Source organism: Notamacropus eugenii, chromosome 1 (assembly GCF_028372415.1).
Source record: "Notamacropus eugenii isolate mMacEug1 chromosome 1, mMacEug1.pri_v2, whole genome shotgun sequence".
Classification (NCBI taxonomy): Eukaryota; Metazoa; Chordata; class Mammalia; order Diprotodontia; family Macropodidae; genus Notamacropus; species Notamacropus eugenii.
In genome coordinates, this window is record NC_092872.1 from 714,531,428 (window position 1) to 714,556,950 (window position 25,523).

Here is a 25,523-nt window from a genome sequence, read left to right on the forward strand (position 1 = left end):
TAATCATCAGCTAGTCCCCCTCTCTAGGGTCTACAATCTAGACCCTAAGGTCTTGTAAAGTGGGGGATATGACAGCTGACCTCATCCTGGTGTCCAGGGAGGCAGACCCTCCCATTCCAAGAATATGAATATGAAAGGAAAAGACAAAACTACAAGTCCCAGGAAGGCTGGGGGTATGGTTTAGCCGCAGAGGTGGGGACCCTGCAGCCTCAAGGCCATCTGTGGCTCTCTAGGTCCTCAAGTGCAGCCCTATGACCCAATCTGAACTTCACAAAACAAATCCTCTTAATAAAAGGATTTGTTCTGTCAAACTTGGAATCAGTTAAAGGCCACTGCGCCCAAGGACCTAGAAAGTTCCCCACCTTTGTAGGCTACAGTGGGAGTATGACTAGGCCCAGCAGCACACAGTTCTCTCCTGCACAAGAGTCCTAGCTGGCTCTGTACCACATGGCTCCACAATTGAGAGGAAGCCAGAGAAAGCTGAGCCACACAGAGAAGTCTCTGCATCCTTCCCTGTGGCTAGGGGGGAAGCTAGAACCTAGATAATAATTAATCGCTATTACTTCCTAAGGGAAGGCTGAGTGACGGGTGAAGCCTCTCTAATATTGATATGAACTGGAACTATCTTCACAGGACAGTGCACTGTATGGATGGGGCCACATGGGTCATGGGCCTTCCTCTTTTCTGGGTGAACTAATTTCTCCCATGGTCCCCAAGTGCTCATGTGTTTCAAGCACTGCCCTGAGAACCCTAGGTCCAGAGAAGGTAAACATTCATGCTCTATCTTGAGAAACATAAGCCTTCCACACCTACCAAGAAACCACCTCCAGTTCCTGGTCTTCTAGAAAGCTCCCCACTTCCTCTTCTCGACTCTGGGTTGTCTTATCTCCTACTGCCAAGAAGCTCATGGCTACACAGGACCACTGTAATGCAGCAGGCTTGGTAAAGATCCCATACCTGAAGACTTTTTCTTTCTCACTGGGGTTTCTCTTACCTTGCTTCTTATAGGGCACTAATCTGTGATGTGCTTAATGATGACAGACAGGTATGCTGAGGGAGAGGGTTAATAAATTACGTGCTGAATGTTTTATTGGGAAAGGGCTCATCTCAGGCATCTGCATGTGGAGGTCATTTTTGCCCCTTCATCTGTGATCAGAGAAAGAGAGCCAGAAACAAAGAGGAAGAGAAGGCCCACAGTTCTACTACTCACTGCTCAGGTTCATTTTTTATATTAAAATATTTCCTGTAGGGTCTTGCCCTGTAAAAAAAGAACAATTTTGAAGGACTGTATCATCATAGATTTAGGGCTGTAAAGAACTTGAGAGGCTATTTAATGCAATACCCTCATTTTACAGAGGAGGAAACTGAGGCCCAGTTAGGTGAAGTGATCTGCCTAGTGTCACACAACTAGCATGTGAGGGCTGGAGATGAGAGGTGATCCCAGGCTTTCCTTGGTCTAAGTCCAACATTAAATCTACTAGTCAGGCTGCCCCTCAGGAGAATTCAGATAGAATCCAGATGTTTCTCTTTGAGCTGACTGGCATCCTTGAAATAATTGGCATGAAACTGGCTGGCTTTTGGGCACAGAGGTGGCAGCACTGGTAGTAAGAGCTGTGCTTCTGGTCTCCTGGGTGCTGCTGTGGGCAAAGGCCACTCTGGGAAAATGTGTGTACTGGGGTGGTAAGCACTGTAGGAGAAAGGCTGGACTCAATTCCACTAGAGAAGCTGGGCTCCACATGGCGGCAGGGGGCGGCAGGGTCTGTGGTCCATAAAGAGACAGTACATGAAGTAAGGAGTGTGGTGATGAGGTGGCCCAGACTTGTTTGGGGCTGACCTGACAGTCCAACATCATGAACTGCTTTCACCACGGCAAAATCAGATGAAGGAGACCTGAGACAGTGCCCAGGATCAGGAAGCTGAAGGCCTGGCTGTATGGCAAACGTCATTCACTTCTGGAACAACAGTTCAGAGAGGGCGCTGAGAAACAGGAGAGTGCCTGGGATAGCCCCAGGGTGAGGAGGTGCCTTGGGATGACCAAACTTGAAAACTGAAATACCTGAGGCTGTTCACCCTGAGGTAGAAAAAGTGAGGTGTGAGAGATGCACCCAAGTACATGAAAAGTGGTGCCGTGGACGGGGCCTCAGCTTGACTCATCTGGGCTCCAGGGAGCACAATCAGGTGCTGTGGCTGCCTGCTGCCAAAGGGCAGATTCAGGAGTGGCACAGGGAGAAACTTCTTCCGCAATGGAAGGCCTAGCCTCAGCAGGTAGTGAGATCTCAAAGCACAGGCTGAATGACAAGCTGTTCGAATGCTCCACAGAGAGGAGAACCTTGTTCAGGAGAAGGCTCTGGGATCCCTTCCAACACCCAGACTCTCCATTCTGGAGATTACTTTGGTTCACACCCTAATTTATTACCTATGCAGAAGCAAAATGGTAGGGAGAGAGTCCTGGCCTCCTTCCTTTCTTCCTATTACTAAAACCTGTACTTCTGACTTGCCAAGTCTTCAGCTTAGAGGAGCAGAGGAGTTTGGAGAAGCTGGTGTGACTACTTGGAAGAGGGAGACAGCTCCAGAGAAGAACATAAGGACAGGATATGAAACAAGGCCAGACAAACAGAGTGGAGTCAGATGTAGAGAGCCTTCAATATCAGCAGAGGAGGAGGCACTGGGGAGACACTGAAGGCTTCTGAGCAGGAGAGTGACTTGGGAAGGTTTGGGGTGTTGTGTGAAGGATGGAGAGAATGGCAATCAGGAGCCCAAGGGGAGGCTGTCCCAAGAGTCCTTTAGGTTAGAGGTGATAAGGATATGATGGAGTGGGGGGGTGGGGTGGGGGGGTGACAGTAAAGGAGAATGAAGAGAGGGAGACTGAGAGATATGGAAACATAACTGACCTGGTGCAGCAACGGATACTATATGGAGGATTACCTGGACAAGTTCATTGTGCTACAAGAAATGATGAACAGGCAGACTTCAGAAAAACCTGGACAGACTTACATGAACTGATGCTGAGGGAAGTGAGCAGAACCAGGAGAACATTGTTCACAGAAACAATGAGATGACTGACTTTGATAGACTTAGCCTTTCCCAGCAATGCAAAGACCTAAAACAATTCCAAAGGACTCCTGATGCTAAAGGCCATCCACATCCAGAGGAAGAACTATGGAGTCAGAACGTAGAGCAAAGCAGACAATTTTCTTTTTTGTTTTATTTTCTTTCTCATGGTTATAATTCTTCCATGCCACATGACTAATGTGAAAATGTGTTTAATAGAAATGTATGTGTAGAGCCATATCAGACTGCATGCTGTCTTGGGGAGGGGAGAGAAAATTTAAAACTTAAGGAAGTGAATGCTGAAAACTAAAAATAAATTAATTAATTAAAAAAAAAGAGGACTGGTCTAGGGGGGAAAGTGAAGGGTTCCATTTGTGATGTGATAAGAAGCCTAAGAGCAGTCATGGGGGTAAGGAGATAACAATGTGGGGCTAGAGTTCAGGAGAAAGAGCAGGGCTGGACACATGGGTTTTGGAGCCATCTGCACAGATGTAAAATAAATCTGAATCCATGAAAGCAGGTGAGATCCCTAAGAGAGCACATGGAGAGAAACAGAAGGACAGAGGACTGGGGAGGTGGGGGGGCATCAGGTAGGTTATGATCCAGAGGAAGGGACAGTTAGATAGGACAGAACAGTTCAAGGGAAGTCACCACAGGAGAGGGCACTTAGGCTGCAGAGGGTCCAGGAGGATACATACAGGCAGAGAAAAGGCCAGTAAAGTTGGAGATAAGAAATCATTGGGAATCTTGGGAAGGGCAGTTTTTAATGCTGTAGTAGGGCTAGAAACCAGACTGCAAGTATTTAAGTGAGTGGAACATAAGGAAATAGAGGCTGTGAGTACAGATGATTCTTTTGAGGACCTTGGGAGTGAAAAGCCACCTGTGGGGATGAAACACAAGAAGATACATTCAAGGTCAAGACTGTATAAACCTAAGATGTGTAGGCTGTGAGGAAGGAGCCAGCAAGACAGAGACTGAAGATTCCAGGGCAAGGACAACTGGTGGGCCAAGCACCAGGGGTACAAGGAGAGGGGATGGTCTTCAAAAAGAGAAGGGTCACCTCTCCCCGAGGAGCTGGAATAAAGGCAGAGAAGGCATGTGAAGATAAAGAAGGGTGTAGGGCACAGAGTCACGGGATGAGTGCTCATTACGCACTGAGGTTATCCTGGACTCCTCACTGTCCCGCCCCTGCCTCTCAGTTTAATCTGTCAAGGCCTGCTATTTCACCTCTGCAGCATCTTTCCAATACGTCCCCTTTTCTTCTCTGACACTGGCCCCACACTGGGGCAGGCCTGCATCACCTCAGCTCTGGATGACTGCAATAGCCTGCTAAGGGTGGTTCAGGTTGGGATGGGCTGTGGAGGGCCGTCTGCCTGCCTCCTATCTGCCTTCCATTCCGCCACCAAAGGGATTATACCAAAGTGCAGGTCTCACCAGGTCACCCCTCTATTCAGTGACCTGCGGTGGGTCCCCATCACCTCCAGGACCAAACATAAATGCTCTGGTTCGGCACTCAAAGCCTTTCATAACCAAGCCCTTCCACTTCTGCAGTCTTCTTAGACCTTACTTCTTGCCATATGTTCTTCGATGCAGTGGCCCTGGCCTCCTGGTTACTTCAAGCAAAGAACTTCCACCTCTCGGTTCCTGGCATGCTCTCTGGCTCTCCTCCAAGCCTGGAGTGCTCTCTCTTCATCTCCACCTACTAGCTTCCTTCAAGTCCCAGCTAAATTCCTATCTTCTACAGGAAGCTGCCCCCAACCCCTCAATTTCAGGGTCTTCCATCTTTGAATTCCTTCCCATTTACCTTATATAAAGCCTGTCTGTGCGTACTTGTTCTCTTGTTTTCTCCCCCATACACTGTGAGCCCCTCACAGGCTTTCTTCTGTAACCCCAGCACTTAGCAAAGTACCTGGGACACAGTAGGTGCTTTTTAATAAGGCAAGCATTTAATGAATGTCTGCTGACTGAATGACTGAGTTGCTTTTCTTATTAAAGCAGGAGGTAAGGACATCTGCCTAGAGAAAGGGGGCAGGGATAATGTTGGGGACTTAAGGAGAGAAGAGGACAATTGATGATGGGAGTCAAAGAACCAAGGATTTCTCTGCAACAATAGGAAGAGCCTGGGAGTGCAAGCAGAAGATGAGGGAGGGAGTGACGGAGAATCAAGGATTACCCTTCGAAGGAGAAGGAGGTGAGGGGCTCCAGCCTGGAGTACAATGGGTTGGTTAACACAAGGAAGTCAGAGCACAGATGACTGGGAAGAACAGGAGCCATCAAGGGATTGGAGACTGCCTTTTAGGAGGAGGGGGGCAGAAAGACTGAAGGAGAGCAAGAGGATCAGAGAAGGGCCACTGGGAAGGTTGGGGTGAGTGTTGTGGGTGGCTGATGTAGAGCGAACGTGGAGGCAAAGTGAGCTGAGGGGGCCAATGAACTGGGAGGCTGGGGTGTCTGAAAGGACATCAACAAATGTACTGAAGAACCCCAAACAGGAGATCAGCAAGTAGACCAGACAAGGTTTGACTCAGGCTGGGATTTCTCTAGTATAGGGAGCTCCCAGGTGAGGAAATTCCTGCCACCAATGCAGATCATCACTCCCTTTACTAAAACTTAGGAGTCTCGGCAAGCTGCCTAAAACATTGACACTACACGGATTTGATCAGAGGCAGGACTTGAGGTTTGATATCCACCATGTCATGGCATGCTGTCTAAAGGCAGATTTTGTGAATCCCAAATGAGAGGCTGGGGGTTATGCTGTTTGAGGGTGAGGTAGCTGGGAGCTTGTGCCAGATTCAATCCAAGACTGAACTACCTCTGTAGCTATGGCCCCAAATGTTGGAGTCAGGTACCATGGACAGCTAGGCTGTCCATGGGGAGCCGGCATGGCAGGTAAGGCCCTGGTCCTCTGGGCACAAGGTTGGGCCAGTGCTAGGGAGCAAGCTTGAACTGACCTAGGAATCAGAAGATAGAAGCTCTCTGTGGATTGCCTCTCTTGCTACAAAATGGGCTTGTCAGTTGTCCCTTGATAGCTGAAATACCTAAGCATCAAATGAAGCCGAACACCCTCATGTGAATGAGGATGTGTCCAAGATGGCTGAGGTACCTTAGCACCTAGTACAGGACCTGGCACCTGGAAGGTGCTCAATGTGTGCTGAACTGCACCCTTCTCACCTGCCTCAAGGAACCCACACCCAAGAAGAAAAAGAACACTCCAACAACCCTGCTATTGCTCAGAGATACTGTCCAGCCCTCTTTATAGGGCTGGGCCCCTCTCTTACTGTCCTATCAATAGGGAGTCCCAGTCGCCATAGCCTTTTCAGGGAAACTGTCCCATTCATTCCTCAAAGTACCACTGGGAGGAAGGGCGGGCAGGCATTAGGGACAGGAACAGGGCCTGGGAAGGAAAAGGAGGCTCTGTATGGCTAACAGGAGCTATAGATGAGACTTGGCACAGACGCTCAGGCTCCAGTCCGTTCCATGTACCAGGCAGCCTGCCTCCCTTCCACGCTGAGTGGAAGATCAAAGCTGACCGCCTCACATGCAAGAGGAAACGAGATTTATTTTTTCCAGTCACCTTCCTTTCTTTTTATTCCTTGAAAATGAGAGCTGAATGAACTGGAGATGCTCTCTAAAGCCTTGTCAGGGCTGGGCTGAGCTGTCACTGGAGCTCCCTCCCTCAGGGCTATCCTGCTTTCGGCCTTCTGGGGCTACCTGGCAGCACTGCCTCTACAGAATCCCACATTCAGCAGTGAATCCTACATCGTGGAATGCCTTCCCGAATTTTCACTTAGATGGTGAGTCCTGTGAGGCAGGCAGCAGATAAAATTTTCCATTCTCGACAGGACCCAGGGGCAGCATGGTCTCTCCAGAGACACACCCCTAAGTGACTCCATTAGAATTTGCTTCTGTGCCCTAGATTCAATGGGCCTGAAGGTGACACTGTGCCAGCTGTCACAGGCCATTCTGCCAGTGACCCCATTCTAGAGTCAAGTGGGAAACAAAGGCTCTGGCCCAACAACTCCCCTTCAGATCACAGAGTTGGAGCCCACAGGTCAGGCTGGTCCCTACATAACACAGATGAGGTGGGGCCAGCAGATTCATCTCAACAGGACAGCCTGGTCCAGGCAATGCTGCCACTGACCCCAGACAAACCACCAGGCTCAGCAGGCTGACTCCCTAAAGCTCAGCCTCATTTCATGCTCCATCTGGCTCATTTGTTTCCCCCACCAAACAGGATCTGACAACAAAGCTTAATAAGAGGATATTTAACCTCAGGGGAAAATATGGTCTCTCAACATGTAAAAAATGAATCTCTATGTTTTGAAACATCAACCTTGACTTGCCTTGTAAAGACAATACTAGAAACGTGGTATGATGTTCAAGGTGGAGCCAAAGAAATTCTGAGTTCTCCTTAAGGACAAACAGAAAGTAAGAAAGAGAATGGGGTGATGGGAGGGAGGAAGGAGGAGACAATGGTGGGGAACAAGAAAATGGCGATTCTAGCACAGGGTGTCATTTTAAGAAGAAAAGCAGGAACCTGGTGAGGAAGAAGGCGGAGGCTGACCTGATGATGAAGGCTCCTCGGATCTCCAGGAGTTTGCGCTCACTGCTGAACCTCTTCAGCAAGTTGATCATGAACTTGTAAAAGTAAGAATTCATGGTGGGAGAGGAAGGCGAACATTCCAAACCTCTGGTACCTGGAAAGAGGGAACAGCGCTGCTGGTCAGACTGGCTGAGATGCACAGGGTGCTTGGACCCGCATGGAATCCAAACAAACTTAAACACCCTGAAGGCAAGCAAATGTCTACACATCTATGGCAGGGTGGGAGACCTCTTCTGTGGAAGACCAATAGTCTGCAGAATGCAGTCAAAGACCCTGGGCAGAAATTCCAGCTGAGTTTGTCCTTAGAGAAATACAATATGTTCCATGCATTTGCTTACTTTTAAAACACAAAACTTCTTTTAGCAAACAATATTAAACAAAAAGTAATTCAATTCTCTACTAGAGCTAATTGAGGGAGAGAAGAAGGAAAGACAGGTAAGACCCATTAATTTCAAGTCTGCCAGACTTAAGAGAGGCAAAGAGGCAACTCATTTACTAATGCTACTTTCAAAGAAAGAAGAATTACAGGACAATCTGATTTTATAAAATCTATAAATATTGGCAAGATCTTTTGCCTAACGCTGGCCTCCTTGAAATCATCTGAGCTCATGGGATCATCGGTACGGAGCTGGAAGACAGCTTGAAGACAGCTTCAAGACCAAACGAGGAAGCCGAGAACCCTGTTTCTCCTTTCTACTCGATGACAGAGCATCCTTACTTCCTTCCCCTGGGCACTGTGGAGGCCCTCACCTGGCCAGACTCCTTGAAAAGGCTGTTATGTCTGCTGTCTTTGCTACCCTGCCTCTCAGTCGCTCACCTCCGCAGCTGGCCTTCCTTCCTATCTCCTTGCTTGGCTGAAATGGTTCTCTCCAAAGTCACCAGTGACTGAGCTCTGAACTGAAGACCAATGGTCTCTATCTAGTCCTAATGCTTGTTCGCCTCTGTGGCACCTGGCATTGCTGACCACCCTCCTGGACTCTTTCTCCTCCTACTTCCCTGAAAGCCCCTCATCTTGTTGGCTCATCATATCTCTATCACATCCCTTAACACATGGGTGTTTGTGTTGCTGTCCTCTTCTCTATAAACTCATCAGCTCTGTGGGGTTAGCCATCCCTTTTATGCACAAGATTCCTCTTTTCTCCCTTCAGTGTCAATCCTCTATCCTCAGTTGTCTACTGGACACTTCAAACTGGATGTCCCAGAGACATCTCAGGCTCAACATCTCTCCTGCTTAGCCCTTTTCTATTCCTGTCAGTGTTTCAGGATCATCATCTTGGCTCCATCTTGGGTTCCTCAGTCCTCCTCTCACCACATAACCAGTTAACTGCCAAATCTTGACACATTCACACCCTGTATCTGATCCCCTTCTCTCCATCCATACAGTTACCATCTCAGTCCAGGCCCTCATTAGCTCAACAGCCTCCTAATGGGTCTGCCTCCCTCAAGGGTCTCCCCAGTCAGACGAACTTACACAAAGGTGTCGAAGAATTTTCCCTAAATATAGATCTGACCATAGGAGTCCCTTAAGCCACCAACTAACTCTACTGGCTTTCTACTCTCTAGGATAAAACATAAACTGCTCTGCTTAGTTCTGATAGCCCTATGAAACCTGGCCTAAGCTAGCTTTCCAATCTCCTCAACAGTGCTCTTTCTTTTGCACTCAAACTGAGGTTCTCTCTGTTCCTGACTCAAGAGTCTCTCTCTTGCTCTTGGGGTCTTTGCACTGGCTATTTCCCATGCCTGGAATGCCTGCTTACCTCTCCCTTATACTGCCTCTCCTCCCATTAAAATGGAGCTCAGGCATCATCTTCTGCATGAAATTATTCCTAGGAGCCCCAGCCACCAACGTCCTCCCTTTGTAGGTATGCAGGACATCCAGATTTTCACATGTACTTCTTGTCTCCTCCATTACAATGCAAGCTCATTTTGAGTAGGTGTTTTTTCACTTTGGTCTTCCGTCTTTGGTACTTGGCACAATGCAGGGCACAGAGCAGGGACTGAATAAGCAGTTTTAATGTGATGGGTCATGGAGGTACAGCTCCACTGGTGCCCTGTCAGAGTATGTTACCTAAAAACCTTTAAAGGCCTGCTGTGTCTTTACCATCCTATGTGCTTTCCCTGTGGGCCAGATGAAATTAAAGTGAAGCTCAAATCTTGCCAACCTGTGTACAGAACCTTGTCTGCAAAGCAGCAAGCCCAGGACTTCATGTAATCAAGTCCTTGTTGTAACAAACAGCACTCTAATGTTTACCATTAGATGGATCCTGTGAAATAGAGCATGTAAGATCTTGGCATACTGGTCCTCTAGAAGCTTAACCTTCATCTATCTGTGTGACATCCCCCTCGCTCAGGGCTCCTCATCTTTCCAATAAACGTGGATATGGAGCATAAATGTGTGATAGATAGGGCTGTTATTTTCCCTTAACCCAGTGCTTTATGCTACACTCCCTCAAGTCCCACAAGTGAAGCGCTCTGACTGGGTTTTAGAATGATGAGACAGAGGTAATTTGGCAGATAGGAGATGAAGAGAAAACAGAGGGACCAAGGCCAAAGGAACACAAATAAGTCTAGAGTTGGAAGTGAGGTTGTATTTTTGACGCGGGCATGGGGCTCATTTCCCAGTATAATCAAATGATAACCAAAGCCACACACGTACAGGCCCAGCAGAATCTACACTTATAACTTTTTTTTACCATAAAACTCTTCACCCCTGGAGGCTCCATACTGCTGGGATTTTATCTCTGCATCATACATGAGGAATGTGCATGACCACCAACTGAGTGTTACAATCTAAAAAGACAACATGCCTTAATGAGGCACCAGCTGCTCCACTATATGCAGGAGCTACCAAGACAAAACCAGAAAGACCCTAACTTTGAGGATCCTCTATTGTGCTGGGGACAGGGAGAAGACAGCACTTAAAGAGATATGTGCATAGAAACAACCCGGGAATGAGGATGGCCTTCGTGCAGGCAGCACCTGAGCTAAGCCCTGAAGAAAGCTCCAGATTCCAAGAGGCAGAGGTGAAGACTGAATGCAGTCCAGGCATAGGGGCCAACCTGTTTAGAGCCAGGGAGATGGGAAATGCAGCAGTGAACGTGAAGAGGCAGCATTTCAGTCTGCTGAGAATGAAGAGTGAGTGAAGGGGCCTTGGTGTGCAATGAGTCTAGAGCAGCAGGGAGGGCCGAGCTGAGAAGCTGGCATCATAAAGGCAAGAGGGAGGCACCAAGTGTTTCTCAAGCAGGTCAGGCAACAAGATCACATGGGCTTTCTGAAGGCTATGTTAGCAGCAAGATGGAAAATAATGTGGAGAGAAGCCTGGAGTCTAGTTGGGAGGCTGACGCATCAGCACAAGACATCAGACAAGAGGAGGTGAGGACATGGGTAGCCATGGGAGAAGAGAGAAGGGGACAGACCTCAGAAACATGAAAAGTGGTCCTGCTGTGTATCCCTGAGGAGCCCACTCCAGTTTATTTCATCAGCAACTACAAAAATCCATCTCCTGGAAGCCACTTTCTTGGCAGGCTTTTGATTTTATTTACTTCCTCTCCCTCTTCCTCCATAGTTCCCTATGAGGAAAAAGTTAGATGTATTTAGTAAAGGAATTTGTCCTGAGGTTAACCCTAAGAAAAGTCTTCCTCAGGATCTCCAGCTTCCTTGGGAGACATCTCAAGGATGCCTTTGAGTACATTCCCCAGTCCAAGTTTTAGGGAGACATGAGCAGACCTCCTTCTGGGGTCCCTACTGAGAAAACCTGTGGTCTATTAAGTACTAGGTGACCAGAGGGGCAAACATTATTCATTCACTTGCCCATGGGGACTATTGTTAGTATCAAGTGTCACATTCTTGTACAGGGAGTTAACCTAACCCTCAGACTTATGTGAGGCTGATAAATTACAAGAGAATTCCCTAGGATACAGCTACTCTAACATAGCCCAATTTCTCATTTATCCTTTAACTTTCCCTACCTTCATGCTGCCAATTTAGTTAGATGTGGTCTGTACAATTAAAAAAGTATGTTTTCTGGCACGCATATGCACATATATTCATATACACACAAACACCCATACTATATATAAGAAGATGTAAAAACAACCAGCTCCGAAGGCATTCTGCTGGGTGCTTTCTGGTAATCTGATCTCCTCCCATACAATTTCAGGCCCATGATCACCAAAGGTATGCAGAGACTCCAAAAAGAAACGCGACCCACCTGGGTGTTAGCCAAAGAAGGATTTCTCCTCTACAGAGACCGACTCCTCCATGACAGAGGTGCATTAGGAAGAGATGCTACTTAAGAGCTGTGAGACCATGGGCAAGTCACAACCTCTCAGCCAGTTTTCCCATCTGTAAAAGCAGGGACAGTATGTATATTACCTACTTTACAGGGCTGTTGTGAAGCACCAACGAGAGAGTACATAAAGTCTTTTATGAACCTCAAAGTGCTATATAAATGCCAGCTGTCATTATTATTACTGAGATCCAAGTCTCCAAGTCCTGATGGTTACAGTCTACTAAGTCTCCATAAGCGCCACATCGAGTTGGTGTGTCTTCTTTTTGCTCACTCTATTTTCCATGTAGAAGCGTAACAAAGAATTCTACTAAGCGCTCTGAGCCTGGGCCCAGGCAGGAGAGTGGGCTGAGTAGCCCCCATACCAGTACCACTAGCTTTTGGCTGGTACTTGTGATGCCTTCTACCACTGGCAGAATTATTGCTGGGGAGACAGAACCGCAAGCCAAATGTTCACAGAAAGACCTGGCAGGAGGAGCCAACACCACTGTTCTCAACAAATTTTTCATGACAATGTACTTCTCAAACTCTTACTTGGTAATCAAGCTGTTGGACTATGCTCTGAGCCAGGCTACTGATTAACACCTATAATTTCAAGAAACTGCCAAAATGCTTCATTTTCATTAATCCCTACAGTGACATATATTGGAGCAACTCATTGAAGACATGATGACTACTTCAGGATCAACAGAGAAAATATTATGGTTCAATAATTTGAGGTTACGGGAATGGCTAGGCACTCATTTTATTTTTCAAGAGAGCATTCCGAGCTCATTGAGGGCCCTCTCTAGTCATCCTGATTTACCTTACCACTGGTCCCTGATGCTCTGGAGGAGAAAGTGAGGCTGGTGACTTTGCACAGTCCTACCTTCCTTAAATCTAACTCACATGCATGTCATGGCATCACCTCCCTGATGTCATGGTCCTCTTTGAAAACAAAGGACAAACAGTCACTACCACCAACCTCATGGACCTCCTCTGTCAAGGACTTGGTTCTCATTAATCCTGATGATTTCATGGCCTTGAAAACCATCAAGTCTTACAGCTACCTCTGGCATTTTATTTTCAATGACATATACTTGGAACCAATGCTGGAATAATTTAACAATGGTTCTTTAAAGAACCTCCCAGGACCTCCGTCTGATCAGTGATCAAGACACAGAATCATTACATAGAAGGAAGAGACTGGACTAGGTGTTCTCTCTCTCTGTTCATTCCCTTAGTGTTGACTGCTACCATTACTCAATAAGGGTCTATAGATACTGCTGGAATTCCTGTGCTGGACCCTGCTGGACTTTCCTACTTCAGTGTATTGTCAGTACTTCAAACTCAATATGTCCATAACTGAACTCACAGTTTTAACCCTTTAAATCTACTCTTCTAAACTACCTTATTTCTATGGAGAAAGCCACCATTCTCTCGGCCATACAGGCTCACGACCTGAGTCACTTTGGCTCTTCTTTCTCCCTCAGTCCCTATTTCTAACCAATCATCAAGTCCTTCCAAGCGTCCCTTCCAATCACCTCTTGTTCCAGCACTCCCTTTCTATCCACACAGCCTCAGCCTAGTATAGGCCCACAGCACCTTTCTTGAACTCTCATAGCTACTTCTCATTTGGTTTCCTTCTGCCTCTAGTTTCTTACATCTCTAATCCATCCTTCACGTAGATGCCATAACCGGCTTTCTATGACATAGATCTGGTAGTGTCATTCTTCTGCTAAAATAACAGTTGCTTTCTCTTGTTCCTAGGACAAAATCTCCTAAAGCTTGGCATTTGAAATCTCTCACAATCAGGCTCCAACCTCCTTTGGCTAACTCATTTCACATGACTTTCCTTCACTTGGTCAACATTTCAGCCAAAAATGGACCACGACTCCCGTACTTAGCTATTCTTTAGGAACTTGATGTTTCATTTCCCAACTCCATGCCTGGAATCTACTACTCCCTTTTTTTTCTTGCCTTTAAAAACCTAAGGTGAAGGTTCAGTTCAGGTGCTTCCCACCCCTGAGACACCTTTCCCAAATTCACCCACTTCTTAGAGTCTTTCCCCCTCCTCAAATACTCTTGTGCACTTGGTCTGGTCTCTCCTTTCCCCTGTCACTCTCTACTGGTCTATCCCTCAGTAAAATGTAAGTTTCTTGAGGGCAGACAGTTTCATTTTGATCCTTGTATCCCACAGCTGATGCTTAGTAAAGATTTACTGAACTTACTGAATTTGTAGATCCTGGATTGAATGTCAGAAGGACATCTGAAATTTTACCTGGGAAACTTTCAAGACAGGACCTAAAGTGAGCACCCGTATCTCTGAGCTCGCTGGGGGCTGTGGCTAAAGAAGAGATGACTCGTGGATGCATACCAAGAGTCTGTGTTTACTCTCAGATTCTGTGAGCACCTTTGGGTAGGAGAACTCAGTTTGCTTACAGGTAAACCAGCCTGGCTAAAGAGAAGAAATTGGGCCTTTCTAGGATAGAAACCATGACTTCTGACATCTTTTAGGCACTGACCTCTCCCTGGGCTATACTGTTCCCATACTCGTCAGCCTGACTACCAAGGCTGTCGTGAGCTACATGACCAACGAGTGTGATAAAGAAAGGCCGACATTTCAAGGAATGAGAGAAAAGAAGGCCAAAATATGTTAGAAAACTTCAGATGATTCAAATTCTCATGTTACATTTCTTTTCAAGAAAGCACTAGAGTCATGGTTCATACACTAGCCAGACTATAAAATGTCTCCCACATCCAGTTCCTCTCTCCAGTGGCAAAGCAAGGTTGGACATCAGTAGGAACCCTCCCTGGGCTTTTCCCAAATCAGAATCCAGGTCAGAACTCCTGCTCTCTACTCTAAAGTATGTCTTCTGAAGGCTATGTAGCAGTAAGTCTCTCAGGGACTGAGCAGAAGGTTCTGGAAAACTCTTAGAGATCCCTGGGAAAATTTGATGAGGGAAGAGCTGACTCTAGACATTGTGCTCCAAGGGAAGGGTACCCTTTCTGGGTTTCAGGTAGGACAGAGGAATTCTGGTTTTGGAGCCAGGAGTTCACAAATAAGCTTAAAAGGAATCAGATAACTAGGAGGCTTGAAGGCTGAAGCAGCAGATGGGGAGCTGCTCCTGTGCTCAGCATGGAGTGGAAGAAGGCTGAGCAAAAGCCCAGTCTGCCCTCATAAAAACCAGCCTTTGCCAAGACTCCAAGTGCACTGTTAAGAATATTAGGAAAAGCAGACATCCCCCAGTAAATGTGGGGAAAAGTCAGTAGCGGAATGCAAAGTTGGGAAGAAGGGGAGGGAGAAAAGGGAAGCTTGCCTCATCATTTCCCAGCAGGCTCTTTCAACTCTGGGTAAGGGAGCCTCCTGTTAAAGAAGAATCCTCTCTCTAATCAAACCTAAGAAAAAAGCATTTTTCACAGTCAGGGCTACAAAAACATGAGAGAGTGAGGAGAGAGGAGACAGAGGGAGGGAGAGAGAGAGAGAATGAATGTGAGCATGATGTAACACATTAAAGAATTAAAGACAGCTCAGGAGCTGTAAGGAATCTCTGGCATATTGCCCTCCAGCTAGTTTCTCCAGGTCTCTAAAATCCAACTTGCCTGCCTCAATATGTACTCAGAGGCTGGACAGAAGGGAAATGCTTGCTTTGGAGGACTCTTGACAAAAGTCAAACCTAGCCATGGGCTACTCTATGACACAGTGAATCACCTTGTCCAGAGATGGCAGCAAGTGAGTATGGAGGAGAATAGGTCAGTGGGTTGGGAGCCATCCTCAGAGCTAGAGTTTAAGGAAAAGGAGGGTGTGTATTAAGTGGAGAAACAGAAGTTTGGAAATGTTTTTACTGTGAAAGAGCAGCAAACCCGGGAAGGCCAGCATATCATGCAGGCTGCCAATGTGGGAGAACACCAAGTGCTCCTAATGAGCTGCTTCCTCTGTCTCCCATTTTCAGTTTGGGCAGGATGGGAAGCCCTGTCAAAGCTCACGTGACTGGGCTGCAGAGTAGAGGGCCAGACAGATGCAGTCGGGAGCTCTCCTTTAGTCAGCGGCTACGGAGCCAGGTTCTGCAGATGTTGCTAAGTGAAACCTGATGTGGTGACATGAGAATCTGTAGAATGTCTCACAAACAACCTTCTCGGGGATGTTTTGGATTTCAGTTTTGTGGATATGACGTGAAAGAACCTCACATGTCAGGATAAAAATAGCCCTGCTCTTTATACACAATGCAAGTTAGAGTTCACTCAAACCAGATGTAAAAATGTCGGCCAGTGAGCTCAGTTCTAACCCAGGATGGCCCTCCGCTCCACCCAGCACCCCTGCTGGGACAGGCGGCTTGGAAGTCTCAGCAGCAAGGTCAGTGGGGAAAGAACCCAAACCTGGTGGTCTGTTCAGAATGGAGTAGATCAACTGCTGCCTGACCTGGGAAAGGAATGTGTCAGATTCACGGAAGGGCAAAAAATGCATCGACATGCAACAGCAATTCCCAACTGTGTCCACAGCACATTCTGACTGTGCTGCAACATTTTTTATTCCTAAACATGCTTAATTCTAAAAGTCTACAAACTTAAGCATTAACTCCTCCTTTCTGGGTCCTGATCCTTGTATCAATCTCTGATTACCAGTTCTTGGCCCCGACCCATTGTGAGTCACTAAATGGCTGGGACAAATCAGGAAGAAAATGAGTTCTTTAATGATTTGATGAGCAGCAGAGTCAATGAGGGAAGTGCACCCCCCCACCCTGACACCGACACTGCAGATAGAAGGGAGCTTAAGATAAAGATGGGGTAGACTCTGGAGATTTATCCCCTTCACATCTACTAGCCACCCCACAGAGACACTCCAGTGGAGGGAATGTCCCACCTGGGCAATCTAACTTAATCTAGCATGGATTTTTGGCTGCAGCCAAATAAGTCAATGGGTGATAGAATTTCTACCTGATAATGACTAAAGAAAATGGAAACCCACCTGCCTGCCCTGAGAAAACTGCTGTTTCAAGAAAGGAGGGCTGGCATCCAAGAGTAGTAATGGGAAAGAGGTGGGAAGGAGGAAAGCTGATGCTGCTTCAGCACCATATATTCAGGTGGTAGCTACAAAGGGCTTAGAAGACAGCTGGGGAGGGAAGGATGCTTCCCCATCTCCCTTTGGGTGGCTCAGTGTCTGGGGACAGGCTGAGGTCTGGCACCAAGAGCAACACCCACCTCCGAGGAGGAATAGGTTCTGTGGCAGGAAGAGAAAGGCCAGTGGTATGAATACCAAGTGGAGGACTAGGCTTGACATGACCTCTTTTTGCTCCACGTTGGCAGGCCCAGTCAAGCATGTAGGCCCAAACTGTACAGTCCTGTCAATCTGCATGCATCTCTCCAGGTGTCCTGGCCATCCGCTTTTCCTATAGCAGAGAAGTGTTCAGGGTCATTTGGTGTAATCGAGGAAGGACAAGCTGAAGAAAAGTCTTCTGATCAAAGAGACTGTACACTTTGGCTGTGGCTCTTTGAGGGGACTGAGAAATTATCCCAGAAGGAATAATACTGCCTCCTCCTAAGGTCTTGGCAAGGCTTTCTCACCCTCTAGTAACCAAATGGTGAAGGGGAGGAGAAAAAGCACAGTAAGAAGCAGACTTGCACCAGAACCGAGAGGTTTTCCTCACTCTGGGCCACCACACTTGGGAGCTAGAAACGCCTCCAGAAACACCAGGCCGTCCGCCCCGGCGTCTTCGTGAGAAGCAGCATATGGCCTCTGTCACTATCTTTGGCAGTCATGCCAGCATCTCTCATTGGTCCCACTAACTGCTCTCTTGCCCGTCCTGGGATTTGATAGAAAGAAGTGTCTTCAACAGACAAGACCGAGTAATAGGAATAAGGAGTGCAAAGGGAAAGAGACAAATTGGGCTATTGCCTGAGTGTGCAAAGGCCCTGGGGTGGCTCCCAGAATCACACAGGGCCTTGTCGAGGTCGGGGCAGCACTGGCCTTTCTTCCATGCTGTAATTTTCTACTTCTTGTCCCTGTACCTACATCCCCAAGGGCTTTGGCTTTCAGATGCATCTGGAAGCATTTCCTATAAAATCTTATGGTTCTCCCTAGATGCCCTATCTCCTATGCTTTAAAAAAAAATCTCTTTGTGTGTGTGAAGGAGGAAGGGGAGAGAATTAAACCCATAAAGAGAAGCAACAAAGACAAGTTTAGACTGTTGAGTTGTAAAAGCTACGATCCTGAGAATGGGAGGGAAGCCGTTCCCTAAACAGGAAGAGGGTCTGGCCTTGTGGCCTCTGGTTTATGTATGCAGTAAGAACAAGATGCAGAAAAGACAACCCCTCCCCCTCACCACGTTTCAAGAGTCTGAGAAATAAACTGAGAAAGAGCCACCCAGAGGGGAGCCATGAATGATGGTCTGCTTCCTGCAGGGCTTCCTGAGCTAGACAGTCACCCCAAACCTCCTCAGACATTGGCATGTCCCCCCAACTAAAACGGAGGCTTCTCACCTTCCAGAGAAAAGGCCACAAAGGCTAGGCCTAGGTCCAGGACCAGGGTCTTTGTCTATTCTGATATTGCCTCATGTGGCCTCTGTCTTTCTCTCAGTATTCCCTATATTCTTAGAGAGGCAAGGAGAGTCTGGTGAACAGCTGTCTAGAATTCTTTTCAGACTAGGATGCCCTCCTGATCAGTCTATTTCACTATTTCTGTAAATTTGGAATAAAGAATGCACTGGTCTTTGCCAGGCCAATAGCCCTGGAGAGAGACACAGCAATAGTTCCCCTGCTTTGCCTCCATCCTGACTCCAGCCATTCCATGTTTCAGAAGCATCTCTGTCAAAGGTAGATGGTTCTGGTCCCCCAAGATAACCTGCTCCAAGCGGCCTCACTCTTCCAAACAATGAAGACCTAGCCCTAAGGCCTCGGCAGTCCCCATTTGTTCCAAGAGTACTCGCCACATCTTTGCCCCATGTAGCTGGGACAACTCAAAAATCCAGACATGTCATTGCCCCTCAGGCCCTCTGCTGGTAAACAACCTCATTCTAAAGAAATACGGTGTCAGTGAGCCCTGTGACATATGCAGAGCTCTGCTTTAAAGGATCACCCTCACTTCATGGATTCTGTCTCCTTTGTGGAAGGGGTGTCTGAAGATGTGGAGACCAGGATCCTGGGGATCACAGAGGAGTCTTAGCATCTGGCTCTGCCTTGAGACTGGCACTCTCCCTGACTGCTCTGCCTCAAATAACTTTTGTTTCAGTAACTCTGAGAATCAGGGAACATGATAAATACTTCTGGCACCAGGAGACATGAGGTGTTGATGCTGAAGCACTCGCCTCTTCCGCTTGCCTCCCCCCCACAGGATGTATTTTCCTGGCTGCTGCCCCTCCCGACTCACAAGCTGTTCTCAATCTTAACCTCTCTTCTCTCTCCAGTCCTTCCCACTATGAAGAAGCTGAAGTCTGCCAGATCTCAATGCCCTAGGACGATGCACTCTTCTCTTTTAAGAACTGTTCCACAAATTGCTCCATCCGTCACAGGCTTAAGTCTGGCTCTTAAGTTGTGAGGCTAAGAGAGAACCCAGCTCTTATCCTTGCTGGGGGTGAGGAGTGGGGGAGAAGACAGAAAGGAAGGGAAGAAAGGGTCTGTCACACTTGAAGCAAACCTGAGCAAGGACTCAGGAAGCGGGATGGTGCTTTCCTGACTGTAGCTACAGAATGCCTAAAGGAAGCCCAGTTCAATGGCACGGAAACAACTGTATCCTGGGGAAAATGGGAAAGAGAAGTCAGGGTGAAGCTGGAAGGCCCCTTCTCCTTTTCTTTTCCATCTTTATTGAGAATCTGCAGCCAGGGACTGAATACAGGTAGAATGTAAAGGAGGAGGAAGAGGGTTCAACCGTACCCTCTTCTGCAAAAAGAAACAGGCCAATTTATTTGGAGTAAGCTCCACATCTTTTCATTTCCTTCCATCACAAACCCCCTGCCCCCACAGACTCCTTTCACAGCCAATGAAGCAGCACAGGAACTCTGAGGGAAGGGGATCCCAGCTTATGTTTGCAGAGCACTTTGGGGGCCTATTTTCCTTGGCTTCCCTGTGAGGCAGGTAGGACAGACATCCCCTTTTACATTTTACAAAAGAAGAAACTGAGGCTTAGAGTGGTTAACTAGATCTGTCCACAGTCACATGCCCAGGATGTATCACTGCAGGCCTCCTGAGCTCAGATCAGCCAGGGGCTGGAATGGTGAGGCTATTGCTGCTGCTGCAGTCACTGAAATGCAGAGCAGGGTTAAGGTCACTAGTCAGCCATCGCCACAAAGAACAGGAGATGACAAACAAGGGTCACCGCTTCTGGAAAGGAGAATGGAAGCAATGTCCAAGGATATGGACAACTGCTCCCCCATTAGATGGAGCCACCCCAAGGGAAGCACCATAGATACCCCTGGCATTACATCAGGTCATCTCCCCAGGGTCAAGCTATTTCTCCCGATAGGCCAAGAACAGAAGCGGTTGGAGAACACACTGGTGGAAAGAAACAAATTATCGACAACATGTAAAAAAAAAAATGTTCGAGATCTCAATAATCCAAGAAATACAAATTAAAATAACTGGGAAAGTTCACCTAACATGCATCAATCTGGCAGGATAATGAAAGAGAAAAACCAATGCTGGTGCAGGCAGGGCAAACCAGGCATGCTCTAAACACACTACAGCAGGAGCCCTGGGACACTGGTCCATCCTTTTGGGAAAGCTATAAAAGGATGCCGAGCTTGGGATTCCATTCCTGGGATTATTCCCCAAGCAAGTCAGTGACAGAGAAACAGCCCAACCTGCATAAAAACATTCCTAGCAACACACACATAATAGCAAAAGAGAGGAAACAAAGAAGGTGCCCATCAGCTGGCGAATGGCTGAACAGACTGCGGCTAATGAATGCTGCACACTAAGACAGGAGACATCTGGAGAATCTAAAGAAGGACAGGAAGCTTTAGGTGAAACAAAGCAGAGCAAAGAAAGCAGAGCAAAAACCCAGCCCCATCAACTCTGGCCTCAGGGAGCAGTGACATGGGGGAAGATGGGTGGGCAGAGGAAAGGGGTGGGGAGGGCACTGGGGAGGCCAAGCTCTCTTCTTCTGCAGTGGGCGGAATAAACAGCCAGCCCAGGGGGCTGTCAACAGGCCAAGTTTATGGACACACAGAATCATTTAAAACCCAATTCACCGTGTATGCTCCTTCATCTTCACTTGAGAATAAAATTTAAAATAAAACATATTAAAAAAAAAAAAGAGAAACAAAACAATAAACCTGTAAACTGGAAAGGAGATGAGAAGTGAAGCATGGGAAAGTGAGGCCCAAGCTTGAGTCGGCTCTGCTCCCCCTGCCTCCCACCCAAAGCCCGCTTTGTTCTCAAGCATCCTGTTGGAATCATCCCTATCTCCTGTCTGGGCTGCCTGCCATGCTGTCCACTATTTTTAGATTTTAATGAAAAAGGAGCTGTCAGCCTGGTCATTGTGCACCTGAGGGCACCCTGGTTCCTAAAGCCCCTGGCAAAGGGCACAGGAGGCTTTGCCCCTTCAACTTTTAGGGGCAAGTGCTCTATCCAGAGGGCCCATGTCCTGAGCTGGTGTGGAGCATTTAGAAGTCAGGTTCAGGATCCAGAGCCCTGTCCCAGGGTAAAAGCTATGCTAAGCCCATTGGTTTTACAGTTTGGGAATGTTACTGAGTGCCAACATTAAGTGGTTGATCCAGGTGTGGAGGAAGGCAGGTATGAAGGGAGAAATTCTTTTCCTCATCTCCTACCACTTGAGGTGAGATCAGAGTGCAAACGAGTAAGTCTCTGTAGATTTGCAGACCTTTGGGGGGGTGGGGGTGGGGGTGAGTGGGAAGAAATCATTGACAGGAAACTTACTGATCACTTAGGCCTGAGAAACTCTATTCCCAAACCCTGGCTGAGCTCCAGGGCTAAGGAATGATATAGTCTAGTAAACTATCCTGCTTCTGGAGGGAAAAAAGGTTTCCCTGCCTTGTCAAGGCCCTCATGGCTAGACAAGCATGGCAGCAGCTTCTTCTAGCCTGCCAACTCAAGGGCAATGCTTACCAGGGGGACCCAGAAGACTGGCTCTGCCAGAGGTGGGGGCCTGCAGATCCGAGTGGTTGACCCGAAGGTTGGGGCTGTCAAAGGGGCCAGGACCTTCTGTTTGGCCTGCTGGGGATGATGCAATTTCTGCCAAAACCTCCAAGTCCTTCAGGATAACCTTAGGGGAAAGAAACAGAGTAGTAGGGGATGAGAACTAGAGTCAGGACAAGACCCAAACTTCTATAGGGACCCTTTCCCCTGAAGGCCCAACTCTGAATATGGAAGAACATGACAGGCAACATGAAAAATCAAGATTTCAAGATGTGGGAAGGAGGAACAAACACAGCAAATTTGGTTGGTTGAGAGAACCATCTGAGACCAACAAAGGGAAAGTGCTTTGCAACACTATGTAAATGCAATGTGATAGCTGATAGTAAAAAAAACGGTATAATGTGCTGAAGGGGGGATCTTGAGATTTGAAGACACTAACCAAACCGGAACTCATTTGCCCTCTTTGTCTATGGAGAATTAAGTCCCTGGATCAGACTCGTGGAGCCCTAGAAGAAAGGGGACCAATAAGCGATCCAGGGTCTCAGACATCAGGTACTAGCCCTCTGAGATGTATACAACTCACTCCTCGTGTTTATTATGGCATCTCTCCTTGGGCACATGGTAAGCCCTGTGTGGTGCTACGTAGCATTCCCCCCCGGCCGCCTCCGTTTCCCCTCTTGTTTAAGACATGCCACAATACTGATAAAATGACGTCAAGCAATCCTGGCCCATCCTGGCCTGGGGAGCATGGGGGAGCCTGAGATCTCCTTTGTGTTATAACAATTCAGAAGCTCTGTGATTTCCCTGATGTGAACAGTGCCTCCAGTTCTACCAAAAGTCACACCTCTTCTACTGTCTACTTAATATTTCAGGAGTAGCTTGGACCCAAAACTTCACTCTCCTGTGCCCAGGCAGTGTTTTGGTGTCTTCCACTGGTTCGTGCTGAGGGCAGCCACTTCCCCAGAAAGGGCAGAGTTGCAGTTCAGATGGCTCAGGATGAAGACCAGGCCAGAGTGAAGTTAGGAATAAACACTATGTTACCTTCCCGACAACCCCAGTGATGGCAGCCATCCTCATCAGTGACCAGCATAGGGTCACCTCACTACACTTGTCTGAGTATTGGCACATCCCTACTCCCTTCCCCCTGAAACAAGCCCTGCTCCTAGTCTCTGTCTCTTCCCACTATATAGGACACACAGGGCACTGTGACTGTGGCTGTTACTAGTGATTATAGAGGGGACCAAGCCCCTGCCCATCTATTTGCTGCCGGGTTTTCTGTTGAGGCTGGCAGGAGCACCAGCACTACCCACTATCTCTAGGGCATGTCAGAAAGTGTCCCTTCATTCCAAGATGGAACTGCCTGTATTCTCTCCGCCATCCTGCCTCAGAGCTTGCACACAGTCTCTCAGAGGGCTCAGCTGCCAGTCTGCACACTCACATAGGTGCACCTTGATGCCTCTTTTTTCTGAATGACTGCCCTCCTGGTATGGCACAGCTCCTGCTGGGCCTCCACTCCTGAAAGCCTGATCCCATTCTCAGGCCCAGGATCCTCCCTTACATCTCCTTTTCAAGGGCTGTCTGACCTCTTCAAAGTCTACTCTTCCGTTCATGTATTCAAGCCTTCTCCAAAGCAGCACAGGGTGCTTTAAATGTCCATTCTCCAACAAGTTACTAAGTGATTCCTCCTATCACAACAGTAACTCCTGAAATCTCAGTGCTTCTGTGAAGCCTTCCCAGTCTGATCAGAAGAGGAGAGAGGGTTCCTTCATCCCACATAGTCTGGACACAGAACTAATACGCTTACTTTCCCTGAGCTCTAACCAATTATATAATTACCTTTGTCTCATCCCTAAAATCCACTTACTGTTGACCTACACGACAACACTTAACTGTCCTTTGATGAGTTCAGAATTTTATTGTTTTCAGTAAATAAATTTAGGATGAAATGAATGAAAAGAAAACCCAGCATCCCTTCATTCTGTACACATGTGGGTGTGGGGTACCTAGCAACACAAACATAGACTAACAGCTGAACACAACCAGAGGGCAAAGCGGCAGTCAAACGCCACGGCAAAGTGTTTCAGAACTCTTGGAGATCAGAGGTCAGCAAACTGGCAAAACAAGGGCTCTGAGAAACAGGGAAGGTCCCTGTGTTCACAAACATGGGAAATAATTGCCTGCAGCTCTCCAATGGGAAAAGCAGCCAGCAGACCAAATGTTCTGTGTTCCAGCAATGGAAGAAAAAGGAATGGAAGGGACGAAAAGGGCTCTGGAAGGAAGCAGAGAGCAAGCCATCATAGAGGATGCCACCGCCATGCTAATGACTGTTTCCAAGCTCCCTGACTACTTGGGACATGACCCTGGGCCACGAGAACTATGTCCTCCTACTGAGCAAACATACTTCTCCGTCCTTCATTTTATAAAGGAAGACAACTCTGGTATCAGGAGGGAATATGACTTATCCAAGGCCAATCAATGAGGCATAAGCCACATGACTTTCTATCTCTAAGGGCCACCTCTAGTTTACCTTGAAGAAGGAGGAATCGAGGCCATAGGACAAACACAGCAAATGCAGTCATGAAGAAAATGGAGTCAGTAAACTCAAACTCAACCAGCAACAGTTGGTTGGGAAGATGAGCTCAAGTGATGCTCAGGGATGTTTGGCATTTGTAGGGGGTCACTGACACTTCTGAGCTTAGCCTAGCTATAAGCACTACAGGCACTCAATAAATGTTTCCCATGGACCAGATGCCTGGTTCTCTGCAATGACCACAAACTCTCTGAGGATAGAGAGGGTGGCCGTGTGCCCAGATGAGCAGGGCTGACTTCTCATGCTCCCTTGTTCAGCACCTACTTTTGACATGCATCAGTCTCAGATTGAAAGCTGCTCTGATGCCTCTTTCATGTCCAGTGCCCAGCTCGTGACTCCCTGTCTAAAGCAGGCCTGAGCAGTGAGAGTGCCCGTTTCTCCCCAGAGCTGAGTCTGTGTGATCCTGTCCCTTCTCCCCTCCAGGATCACAAAGATAGACCTAGAGGAGGCAGAGGAGTGGCACAATTTAGATATTCAAATCTCTTATTTTAAGAAGTTTAACACCAAGTAGCAAATTAATGCAAATTCAATTCTGGTTACTCAAAGTACAAAATTTAGCTTTTGGGTTCCAAAAGTTCCAATGAAGCTCCTTATATATAAAATTCCAAAGCCATCAGGCTGGTACCTGAAGGCTGGCAAGAGATCATCTGTCTCATCTCATGTGCCACTGGCTGAACCAAAGCTGCTTCTCAGAAGAGAGCTCAGAGAATGGTCATCCCCAGCCTTACAGTCTGGCTGAAGGCCAGTGTGGAAGATGTGGGCATCTGCTTATAGAGATCCAGTGCAACAGCAAAGTCCAGAGCCTTGGGTTCCAATCCTAACTTAGTCTCAGTCTCTGCCTCTGGCAAGTCACTTCCTCCATCTAGGCTTCCCTAGATTTGGGAAGAATGACAAATAGAGAGTTAAGAGTTCAAAGGCAATGGAAG

At 47.5% G+C, this 25,523-nt stretch overlaps 1 protein-coding gene across 4 annotated transcripts in view; it reads right to left on the reverse strand.

Annotated features, from left to right (window-relative positions):
• Window positions 1–25,523, reverse strand: part of VAC14 (VAC14 component of PIKFYVE complex) — a 131,879-nt gene that overhangs the window by 47,876 nt on the left and 58,480 nt on the right. For 3 of the 4 annotated variants that reach the window (XR_011972957.1, XM_072636587.1, XM_072636585.1), the window contains exons 13-14: window positions 21,978–22,134; window positions 7,586–7,745 (exon numbers count right to left, since the gene is read on the reverse strand). Coding sequence is in view for 3 of the 4 variants with exons in the window: in XM_072636587.1 (XP_072492688.1) it covers window positions 7,586–7,745; window positions 21,978–22,134 (317 nt within the window). In the remaining variant the exon portion in view is untranslated. The remainder of the gene's footprint in view (window positions 1–7,585; window positions 7,746–21,977; window positions 22,135–25,523) is intronic. The other variant, XM_072636586.1, reaches the window with a different exon arrangement.